At 40.2% G+C, this 12606-nt stretch overlaps 1 protein-coding gene across 1 annotated transcript in view; it reads right to left on the minus strand.

Moving 5' to 3' along the window:
• Positions 1 to 12606, minus strand: part of NALCN (sodium leak channel, non-selective) — a 285453-nt gene that overhangs the window by 69497 nt on the left and 203350 nt on the right. The window contains exon 18 of the mRNA XM_065901958.1: positions 1772 to 1845. Within this exon, the coding sequence (XP_065758030.1) occupies positions 1772 to 1845 (74 nt within the window). The remainder of the gene's footprint in view (positions 1 to 1771; positions 1846 to 12606) is intronic.

A 12606-nucleotide genomic window follows, 5' to 3' on the forward strand; every position in this document is an offset into this window, starting at 1 on the left:
GTGCATGCACGTGCTCCCAGTTGCTCAGCTGTGTCTGACTCTTCGTGACCCCGTGGACTGCAGCCCGCCAGGCTCCTCCGTCCATGGGATTCTCCAGGCAAGGATACTGGAGTGGGCTGCCATTTCCTCCTCCGGGGGGTCTTCCCGACCCGGGGATCGAACTCATGTCTCCTCCACTGGCAGGTGGATTCTTTACTGCTGAGCCACCTGGGAAGCCCATTTCTTACTTTCTTTCTTCTGTGTAATACATGCACCAATAAATTACATTCCAAATGCTTATATTTTTACAGTGATCATGTTACTTTATAACATGGTCTTAAGTGGCCCACTCAATTTTCTTTCCTGATACTTCAAGGTAGATTTCAGAAAACAGCATTAAAATTACATGTGTGTATAAGCATTCTAAATGGATATGCTATTGATTCTTACCCGGATTTTAGATATACATTGATTTTAATAAATCAATAAATCATAATCACTTTATTTAATGGTAAGTATTATTTAATACCATTTTATCTGTGGTATTCATTCTGATACATTTATTAACATTAATACATAATTATAAAATTTTTAAAAATTCATATTCTACTTAATCATCTCTTTACCCCCAATTTTACCACACTTAAGAAATAAATGACCTGTTATATGTCATATTTATCTATTTAAGATTTAGTTTCAAGCATCTATAATATTTAGGCTTAAGCTTCTATGAACCCACCTGACAGAGTATCTAGTTTTAGGAATTATGCTCTAATTTTTTGATTTGTGTTCATATATAGGTGAACATAAAGTGAACGCTTAACAGATACTGTAAGTAAGTCAGGGCTTCCCCGATGGCTCAGGGAGTAAAGAACCTGCTGTAAGGCAGGAGACACAGGAGGTGCAGGTTCGATTCCCTGGTTGGGAGGATCCCCTGGAGAAGGGATGGCAACTCACTCCAGTGCTCCTGTCTGGAAAGTCCCATGGACAGAGGAGCCTGGGGGCTACAGACCAGGCTGCAGTCCATGGAGTCGCGAAGAGTTGGACACGACCGAGGAACTAAGCATGCAGCACTCATATATAAGTTAACTTATTTTTTTAAGGATTTTTTAAAACAATAATACTCCATCTTCCCAATCCCATTCTATTAACGGAAGCCCACCAGTAGGACACAGAGGGATCCTAAGGCAAAACAAAATGAATTAGTTAATATATGGAACATGCTTTTAAAGACCAGAATTCTTTGGTTTGCATATAGCTCACAAGAATAAAATACAGAGGTAGCTACAGTTTATTGAGATCATAACCCTGTTCTCAGAGCTGATAAGTAACAACGACAGCAGAAGTCGGCCACTCATTTCACACTCTGGGCAGAGTTCTTCTCGAATGACAAAGAATACGAATTTTGGGTTTTGCGACTCAGAAATACAGAAAGCTTTCTCTTTTACCATTTTCCCCTTAGATTGTGATTTGTCCTTTAGACATCACAAAAGACATAATACTTGTGAGGAGACATTATTTCCATCTTTCTGCCATTGTCCATACTTAAAATTTATGTATAAGCGCATGAAAGAAAAAATGATCAATTGAGTTAGTAAAATATTACTTTTTCATGACATCAATGATGTGTTTGACATTATTTCTAAGCACACAGTTACCCAAACCAACTTTCTAGCAGAAGTATACATGAATACTCAGAAAATTAGTTCATTACTTAATAAAACAGCTTTTTTTGTTGTTTCATATAATCCTGCTTGTATTTAATTGTGTATCCATGTTAAATGGTTGTTACCTTAAGATTTTCGTGACTGCAGTCTCCTTTTCTAGAAGGTTCCTTGCCCTGATGCTGAAGACAGACTTGCGAAGCTGTAAAATTATGAGTGTGACTTTAGTTTCAGAATGTAAAGGGGAAACATACCAACAGATCATTACATACAAGAAACAGCTACACTATTAAAACATGAGGCGTGAATGTTTTCACTGAAGCACCATCATATGACTGATTCTATCATTTCATTTTAATTTCTGCCCCTAATTTATTTGAACATAACTGCAAACAAGCTTTTTCAGCCACATGTCACAGCTCTGGGAGCAACACAGTGGCTGTGCTCATTGGTAATAAAATGTCCTTACATCTGGCTTCCCCGATAGTTTAGTGATAAAGAAACCCTCTGAGACGCAGGAGATGTGGGTTCAATCCCCGTGTCAGGAAGATCCCCTCAAGGAGGAAGGGGCAACTCACTTCAGTATGCTTGCCTGGAAAATTCCATGGACAGGGGAGGAGTCAGACACATCTGAGCACCCCTTCCAACCACACAGGCTTTCCAGTTTCCAAAGAATTCAAGGTTGCAACGACTACCGGACCCCTACTGCCATCTTTCAGTAAAATGTCCCCTAATCCACATCACGCCTGATTTAGGTTCCGGGTCTGTGACCCAATCCTAATCTGAATGATGAGTTTAGAGCTTTTTCTGCCTATAGACATGGAGACAAACATGAGATGAACTTTCAAGGTTTCTTCCTTGTTGACAATGACGAAATTATTCTGGGGGGGAAGGACGAGAAAAACAATCCTGGAGGCTGGCCACAAACCGAAGATACACTCCCCAAACTCAGCTTCATACTTGCAGAAGGCAATTGGTGACACGTATTCAGGAGCCAGAGAGGGTGGGAAATGGGCAGAGGAAGAAGAGAGAGGCACAGCAGGCTGGAAAGATCCAGGAACAAGGGTGCAGACCACAGACAGTACTCGGACAAAGCCCTATGGATTTGGATCAATAGATTAGACTAGATTTACTGAGTCCTTAGTATGATTTCAGAGACTATTGGAGATAAAGAGTTACTCAGAACCTGAGGTCTTGGTTACCAGACTCCAAAAAGCCTAGTTGTACGGTAAGTCTCCTATATACCGTTCTGTTCCAAGAGTATGTTTATGTAAGTCCAGTTTGTTCATAAGACCAACAAAGTTGGACTGTGTCCAAAGTCAAAGCTGTGGTTTTTCCAGTAGTCATGTGTGCATGTGAGAGCTGGACCATAAAGAAGGCTGAGCACCAAAGAATTGATGTTTTTGAACTGTGGTGTTGGAGAAGACTCTTGAGAGTCCCTTGGATTGCATGGAGATCAAGCCAGTCAATCCTAAAGGAAATCAGTCCTGAATATTCACTGGAAGGACTGATGCTGAGGCTGAAGCGCCAATCCTTTGGCCACCTGATGCAAAGAGCCGACTTATTGGAAAAGACCCTGATTCTGAGAAAAGATTGAAGGCAGGAGGAGAGGGGGTGACAGAGGATAAAGGGGCTGGATGGCATCACTGACTCAATGGACATGAGTTTGAGCAAGCTCTGGGAGATGGTGAAGGACAGGGATGCCTGATGTGCTGCAGTCCATGGGGTCGCAAAGAGTCAGACACGACTGAGCGACTGAACAACAATCAGCAAAGTTAGCTGAGGCCCCCAACTAACACAATTGGCTGCACTGTACTGTAATAGGTTTACAATATGTTTTACACAAATAGTATGTAAGAAACAAACACGAAAAATAAAGAGAACACTTGTAATCTTTACAATATAGAACCTTGAAAACTAGGGCTTCCCCGGTAGCTCAGCGGTAAGGAGTCCACCTGCCATGCGGGAGACCCAGGTTCGAGCTGTGGGTTCGAAGATCTCCTGGAGGAGGGTATGGTAACCCGTTCCAGTATTCTTGCTTGGAGAATCCCATGGACAGAGGAGCCTGGTGGTGACAGTCCGTGGTGACACCGAGAGTCAGACAGGAGTGAAGCGACTGAGTGTGCATGCACACACCTTGAAAAATACAGCAGCGCAGTACATGGCAAACAGGGGCTGGCAGCGAACGAACAGGCAAGAAATAAAGACACGGCATCGCTGGGCTCTATACAGTCCTGCGGAGCAAGGCACGGAAGAGCAAGTCACCTGCAGAGGATGCACACGCCCGACACAGCCCACCAGACACGTGAACTAACGTACGTGACCGGTTATGCGAACACACGTTCGCATGTGTGAAAGTCTGCACCTTGAAGGTTGGTATGTAGGGGAGTAACTGAAGACAAGGCTGTGACACATGAGATTATCAGAAAAAAGCAGGATACAGTAGTTACCCAAGTCTTAGGTGATACGCACCATGGGAAAGATGAGAAGGGGCGGTAAGGTTCTGGGTCGGGGAGAACTAGGCGTGTCTGAAATAGTTAGCAAAGGCTCGACTGAAGAAGTAGGAGTTGTACTAGGCCTGGAGGCTGGTTAAGATTTCTACAGGCAAAGGAGGCAGTCGGTAAAGGGTCAAGTTGGAAAGGTGTGCACAGGGCAGATTAATTTGGTGCAAACTATCCGTTTAAGTGCTGAGTGAGGTGGCCCTCTCAGCAAGGCGAGTGGAGGAAATACTATAAGGCACAATGTGTTTCAAAGAAAGTTGGGGGAAGACGATCAAGCAGGAGAGTGAACAACTGTATTCAGAGAAAGACCATCCAGGGTCTGCCGAACAAAAGATGAGTAACTTGAGGTACAAAGTCACAGGGCCCCGGGCTGCAGACAAACCTAGAAACAGAGGTGTCATGTCAACCTGCGCGGCCACATGGCAGGAGCTGGGGAAGCGCTGGTCATCCCCACGTAACTGACAACCTTCACGACATCGCCACAAGCAACAGAACTGTCCTGTGTCACGGCAGAGCCGTCACGAAGGGAAGGAGCATTGAACACACCGGCAATTTCTCTCATGTGAGGCGAGGCAGCATACTCATCTGTTCTCAGTAATGAAAGATGGAGCTGGTTTCATTATTCACTAGAACTCTTGGGAGAATACATTAACGTATAGACACGGAAACAAGAGTGGAAGTCATTTTGTTGAAAAATTACGTTTTCAGGGTAACACACAAAAGCCCGTCTGCTGTGATCAAGTCATAAAGCTTTCCTACATTTTATCCCCTCAACTGACAAGTGACTTTGGGCATTGATTTAACAGCACATCTCCTTAGGAACACTGAGTGGAGTCCCTTTGGAGACAGCAGACCCAGTGGAAGGTGTTCACAATCACGAAAGGGCCCAGGCGGTGGAGGTCCTGAGGAGGCGAGTTTCAGGAGAGGACTGTGGACCCCACAACTCGTGTTTCATCTTCAAAGGACAAAGACAGGCCTTGTCTATGTCTTTCCCTTAGTGTAAGATGATGGTCTGAACTCAATCACCCAGTTACAGGCCCTGTAATTGGGCAGCGGACACTTAAAACAGTGCTCTTCATGTTGGGAGACACCTTCGCAGAAACTGCAGACAGTATCTGTTCTATTGTTTATACAATTATTTCTGCACTGCCCATGATTTCTAAAGAAAAGTGCGTTAGTCACTCAGTCGTGTCCGACTCTTTGTGACCCCATGGACTGCAGCCCGCCAGGCTCCTCTGTCCATGGGATTCTCCAGGCAAGCAATCTGGAGCGGGCTGCCATGCCCTCCTCCAGGGGATCTTCCCAACCCAGGGATTGAAGCCGGGTCTCTGCATTGCAGGCAGATTCTTTACCGTCTGAGCCACCAGGGAAGCCCAGAGATTTCTAAATGATTTCTAAAGAGCCTCCAAATCTCCTTTGTCCTAAACTTGAACTGAACAAAACAGAATACTCTATTTTTCTTATTGGAGTACAGTGGCTTTACAATGTTAGTTTCTGTGGTACAGAAAGTGAACCAGCTACACGCGTACATATATCCCCTATTCCTTGGATTTCCTTCCCATTTAGATCACCACAGGGCATAGAGTAGCGTCCCCTGGGCTAAACAATAGGTCCTTATTACTCATCTGTTCTATACGTAAAAATGTCAGAATACATTTTTAATTCATACCAAGAAGTCCCTGAGAACTGGTTTTAAAACTAAGGGCAGGATAAACTATAAGAATAAATACTGTGATAGAATAACTTCAATTCAACTTTGGGAGATTCCTGACAGAAGAAAGAAGATACCTAGATCTTCTATAGATACAGATATAGAGAATTGCATAGATCTATGTAGGTATCTGTATCTCTCTCTCTTTATTTATGTTATCTATATCTGTTAGCCTTGACATGTATTTAGAAACTGTTGTTTCTTTCTGCAAATAAAGAAGGCCTATACAGGGATGATCTAGTCATTTGATTTCTTTAGGAAAGCCTTGCACAGTTCTTTCAGCCAAGGACAGGCTCTAAGCATCGGAAACTCAGAGCTACGCTGCTCTGCATTGCCCTCTTCTGTCTGGAGAAGATACTGACAGGCACCTGAAATGATGAAAACGAGCAGTCTTTGTGGAGTAATGCTTGTCTGCCGTATGTTTTTTAGTGGGTCTCTCAGGAAAGGCTCATGGGCAGAGTAGTCCTTACCTCATACATTACTTACAGTCTTATATCTTGAAAGTCAGTTTTCTCAGTTATTAGAAAACCTAGATCACATACACTCTCTCTGAGCATCCTATATGTCCCTCTATTTTCTTCTGACACAAAGCATTGCTGCTGAAAAGGCTGACGGGAATCTAAATGTTCTTTCATTTTTAAATCACTTGTTTATTTTGAGCTAGATTTTTTAAAGATTTAAGATCCTGTAATTTATCTGGAATAGGTCTTATTTCTGGTCATTCATGATTAATGTTTTTGAATACATGATGTATGCTTTCAATACACACTTTCAAATCTTTTTGTATTTCAGAAAATCTGAGTACTTCTTCTATTCTATTGCTTTGGCTTTCCTCTTTGGGGACTCCTAAGATACAGATGTAGGACATGTTTTGCTTTCTTCCGTCTGCAATTTTCTTTTAAATCATTTCAATCTCTTTCTTCATTTTTTCCTGATTTCCTACAATTGCCACTCTTTCACTTTCTTTTTCTCTTAAAGCACCAACTGATGTATGCAATCAGGTTATGTTCCTTCTAATTTAGTCTTCATTGCTTTTATTTGCAGTTCTCTCCTGAGTCCTAGCACCTTACGTATGAATTTTCCTAATTCTTACTTAGGTTGCTCTCCTAACCTTGCGTGATGTGTGACATCTTTTCACTCATTTACAATAGTTAGCACAGTTTGAGCTCATTGTGAGTGTCTTCAGGGTAGCTTTTGTGGTTCACAGGACACCATTCTCTTCCTTACAATCTTTTACTTGTAACTTTTTAATGAAACTTGACTTTGATGGTTTTTGGTTGCTCATTTTCAGGCAAAACTTATTTTCCTATACTTCCAACATTTCTCTCCTAATTTCAGAGCTTCCTCTTCTGTGTGCAAATAGGGATCAAATGTGGCAGCTTTATTTCTGGGGTTTCCTGGTTGTTTCCACTCCCTCCTGCCAGCACCAACTTTATCTGGGTCTGCTTTCTCCTTGACCACTCTTGTTATTTTTGACCCCACTCCTGGATGTTTTCCTTCAGTGTGGAAGGAAGAGGGTACCTGCCTGTTCCCAGAAGCACTAGATGCCCTGTGACTAACCTTGGTTTCTTCCCTTACAGGCACCAATATCCCTTTTTACTGATAAAATGTTTCTGTCTCCCTCCCCAATTCACATGCTGAAGTCCTCACCCCAGTGTGACGCTATTAGAAGAGAAGCCTTTGGAAGGCAATCAGGTTTAGAGTAGGTCATGAAGATAGAGAGCCTAAGAGTGGATGAGTGTCCTTATGAGACCAGAAAAAGATGTCCTTTCCTCTTCTGCCAGGCGAAGACACAGCAAGAAAGCAACCGCTGACTTTGCTGACACCTTGATCTTGGACTTCCCAGCCTCTAGGGCTGTGAGAAATAAATGCTTGCTGTTTATGCAACCCAATCTGTCATATTCTGATATAGCAGCTCAAACAGACTAAGGTACCGTGCAAAACATGTGGCTATTGGTTTGCCTGAATCTGCTTTTATCTAGAGTTTGTGGCTTACCTTGGTTTGTTGTAAATATTGTTTGTAGACTTCTGGTGTATTATATAGGCATTCTGTTTATTTTCATGTGGGAATTATAGGAGAGTAAGAAACTGTGCCAATGTCTCTGTCATTTTCCCAGAATGCTCCTTCATTTTCTCTTGTTGAATTGTGCAGATTTATCACTTCTATTAGTCTTTTTAAAGAACACAGTTTTATTGACACTATTTATTGATTCTTTTTCTCCTGTTCAATTAGTGTCTGCTTTTAGCTTTATTATTTCTCCCTTGCTGTCTCACTATGTTCCTGGTTGATTCTTTTCTAAATACTTGCGTTAAATACTTGGAAGATTAATGTCAGCACTTATTCATTTACTAAATATGCATTCAAGGTCATGATTTTTCCTCTAAAAACGCCTTTAGTTACTTCTCACAAGTTTGATATATACAACATTCATTATTTTTCAGTTCTAGATGCTTTTTTTCCCATTGTGGATTCCTCCACACTCCCTCAGTTATTTGGAAGTGGTTTTAAAATTTCTAAATGTGTGGGTATTTTTTTTATAGTCATTATTTAGTTTCTAACTTTACTATATGTTGTTCAAATAATGCCTAACATACTGACTTGGTTTCTCTTCAGAATTCCTTCATAGTGCAGTAAGTGGTCATGTTCTGTAAATCATTCACGTGTTCTTCAATCAGAATGTATATTCTTTAGTCACTGAATGAGGAATTGTATAAATGGTCATAACATGAAACTGGTAAACTGTATATTTCAAATCCACTAAATCTTTATTCATTTCTTTGGCTCTTTGATCATATGGTGAGGTACTATATTACATATTCTAAACTTAATCTTCAAATTAATCCTCATAGGTAGGTATTATTATCTCTCTTTCTCTCTCTTTTTGTTTTAACAGATGAGAGATCTGAGGTTTACAGAAATTAGGTTCTCTAAGGTTACTCAGATAATAGATTGCAGGATTATGATTAGAGTTCTGGATTGTGCAGTTTTTTACTATATCATGATGACTATGCAAAATATCATATTATTTAAAAAGTATTTAAAAAGCAGTATTAAATAAAAGAAAAATTAAAAAGCATTTTGAAAGCTCTACTGTAATAAAACATTGTTTGCTTGAGTTGAAAGATTTGGTTTACATGTACAATGTGCTCTTGTCCCAACTCCTAATGCAAAATCTTAACCAGCCAAATTCTTCCTTTGTTCTGTGTAAGCATAATTGATCTTTCAGAATAACAACCATGAAGCATTAAAAGAGATCAATGACCTTTCTAACCCATTAGAGTCAGGATGGTTTACAGGATTTATATTTCACATTTACTGAATTTTAAAATCAGGGATCCGTCACAACTTTTAGCTAATTGGAACATTAATTCAATTTATTTAATCAACTGGAAGTAAACACAGGCCTATCAGGGAATATTAGATTCCTTCGGGGCGCTCCTTGCTTAGATCTAAAGAGCCATCTTTCACTGTAGTAACCTTCAAAATGGAGCCACTAATATTTATTTGAGAAAGAAAACCACAAATATTATAACATTCAACTAACTTTTCTGTTTTGGAGTTGTTAACAATACATTTCTCTTGCTAAGTGGGAAAAAGTTTGAGAGGCTTTAGCTTTCTTTTCTCACTTAGAAAATGTTGACAGATTGATATTAAGTGGGAAAGCATTTATAAAAACACACCCATTAGCCCCAAACCATGGTCCAATGAGCAAGCCTTGATGAATGTCATTCTGCGGGAAAAGTGTAGTATAATTATTGTAATGAACCACTTTATTGAATAAGTCTCCTACATAAAATATAGTAATTAGAAATAAGCAATTACTTAAAATTATACAGGTTGAAGGTGGGATCTCATTTATCTGTATTTGAATTTTTCATGCACCTGTGAACTGAAAATTAATCCCAAAGTGCACATGACAGATCCTGCGCATGGCAAGATGTTTCTTTCCATAAAATAAACTTTTTTTTTTGAAGAATCGACATTATGCTTAGAAAGGAAAAAATAAAATTAAAGGTGACTAGTGTCAGTGGTAGCAAGGTTAAAATAGACCTATTACAGTGTATATAAAGGTGAATATCATTGTACTAGCAAGTCAGGAAGGTTTGAAAAATGTCTTAAATGTGGCTTTTGTAAAAAGGAGGTTTTAGATGATGGGTCAAGACTTCTGATCTTAAGCTATTTCAATAATGTAAATTCTGAATCTCGAGAAAACACCAGGCATGAAAGTTAGAATATACACATAGGTGTATGTGGACAGAATTGGGCTTCCCGGGTGGCTCAGTGGTAAAGAATTCAGCTGGCAGTGCTGGAGACTTGGGTTTGATTCCTGGGTCGGGAAGATCCCCTGGAGAAGGAAATGGCAACCCACTGCTTGGAGAATTCCAGGGACAGAGGAGGCTGGTGGGCTATAGTCTATAGGTTCGCAAAGAGTTGAACACGACTGCAGTGACTTAGCGTAGCTGCCTGCACAATATGTAGTGCTAACTAGTAAGAAAACACAGCATGTGCTGGGCAGATTTAGATTATATAGGAAAAAGCAAAATGATTACTTCATGACTATTTTACATACACACACACACTCGTATAAACAGAAAGACAAAGACTGAAAATCTGCAGAAATTTTAAAAATGAGTGGATTTACGATTCTGGGAGAAAATCTCAGATGCTTTTACCCAAACAGTTGTTTGTGAATTTAAAACCCATGGCACTCTGATAGTACAAGGAACAGTCCTTGGTCTCCAATTACAATTCAACTGTATGTGAACTTCAGAGCCAAGTAACAAGAAGGTCAGCAGGAGCACCAACTGTAACACATTGAGACTTCAAGGAAAATAAAATTTGTAAGTACAAGTATCCTCAAAAGGGAAGAGTATTTTAAAATTACAGCAAAATGTAACTTTCAAAGGTAGGTTTAGTGTCAGTGTCAGCTCTCTCAGACTGTACTGAAAACACTTGATCAAAATCTTTCTATATTATGTATAATGTAGATTGATTAACTTTTTTAAAAAGTCTTTTATTTATTTATTGACCTTTAGTTGGAGCATGCGGGATCTAGCTCCCTGATCAGGGATCAAACCCAGGCCCCCTGCGTTGGGAATGCAGAGACTCAGTCACTGCACCGCCAGGGAAGTCCTTAGACTGGTTTACATTTGATCCCAAATAAATATGCATGAAGGGCTTCCACGGTGGCTCAGTGGTAAGGAATCTGCCTGCCAAGTCCGGAGATGCGGGTTTGATCATGCGGGTCAGGAAGATCCCCTGAGGAGGAAATGGCAGCCCACTCCAGTATTCTTGCCTGGAGAATCCCATGGAGAGGGGAGAGTGGGGGACCACAGTCCGTGGGGTCTCAAAGAGTCGGACACGACTGAGCGACTGACCCGAACACAGGAGGACTACGGTCCATGGGGCTGCAGAAGAGTCCGGCATGACTTAGCGACAGCACAACAAGGAATGCAAACAAATTACATATAATTCCAAACCAAAAATGATCACACGACTGTTCTGCAAAAAAAGAAAATCATTGACAGGGAATCCCTCCTCTCAGGTTAGCTGAAAGCAGGAAAATGTGTTTTTGATCTAGGAGAACTGAGCACACTGCATATAAAAGTCCCCAAGAAATGACTGTCAAGTAAATATCATCCATGCAAATGCAACTGTATTTTAATTTGAGTTCAAAAATGTACTGCAAAGATCAATAAAAATGGAAAAAAGTTTTCATTTAATTGGTGCATTTTTTCTTTTTTTCTTTCCTTTCCATTATTATTGTGAATATGTGGGTAATCAATTATCTACTAAAGCTTTCATATGCTACAGAGAGAACAGGCAGGGTTTTCATATTGGGTTTGATGAACACGCTTCTTCCCTCCCTGGGACCACACTACTTTGTATCTTTGTGATAAAGCCCCTGGTTAGTGGTAGCATCATGCTCTGCCCCAGTCTTTTCCCAGAGAGAGGTTTGAATGGCACTACAGAGTTGCTAAGCTATTATTTTAGAAAATTCTTTCAGTAAAAGCCTGAAAGATGAAAACAGGCTATTCTCTCTTTTTTTAAAGTGAGTTAACGTTCACCCTGGAAATTATAGATCAGGCTGAGTATGTGCAGAGTTACTGGAACAAATCATTGAACACTCTATAATCATGTAGAAAATTATAAAATGCTGGATGGCAATCAACCAGTCTTTGTGAACAGTAAACCTTTCCAGAATAACTTAATTTACTTCTTGAGAGGCGAAGGCACTAGATAGGCAACGCAGGTAGCAAATGAAATATCATCAAAAGTCAGACTTAAAAAAAAAATCAGATTCATGGACAATAAGAAAAATAAATCAGTAACTAATATATTGTGCTCAACTAGATTGCTACCTCTTAAAGTTAATTTAAGTAAAAGTAAATTTTCTTGATTGATGACTGTAAGTGCACTTGCTGAATCTGACTTCATGGCATGATTTAATTACAGTAACTTTTTCCTCTTCTTTCTTTTCTGGCCACTGTGTGTGGCTTGCAAGAGCTTAGGTCCTCAAGCAGGGATAGAACCTGGGCCCTAGCAATGAAAGCACTGAGTTCTAACCAATGGATCACCAGGGAAGTCCCTAAAGTAACTTTTCTTATACAATGTGATAGGCATATCATATACTATGCCAGGTATGATGTTAAGCATTTAACATATAAGTATTTAATTCTTGTAACAAACCTTAAAAATAACAACGATCTCTGTTTAGATAAGAGTTGGCACCTACATCACATAATCAGT

The sequence above is a fragment of the Muntiacus reevesi genome, chromosome 11, assembly GCF_963930625.1.
Source record: "Muntiacus reevesi chromosome 11, mMunRee1.1, whole genome shotgun sequence".
NCBI lineage: Eukaryota > Metazoa > Chordata > Mammalia > Artiodactyla > Cervidae > Muntiacus > Muntiacus reevesi.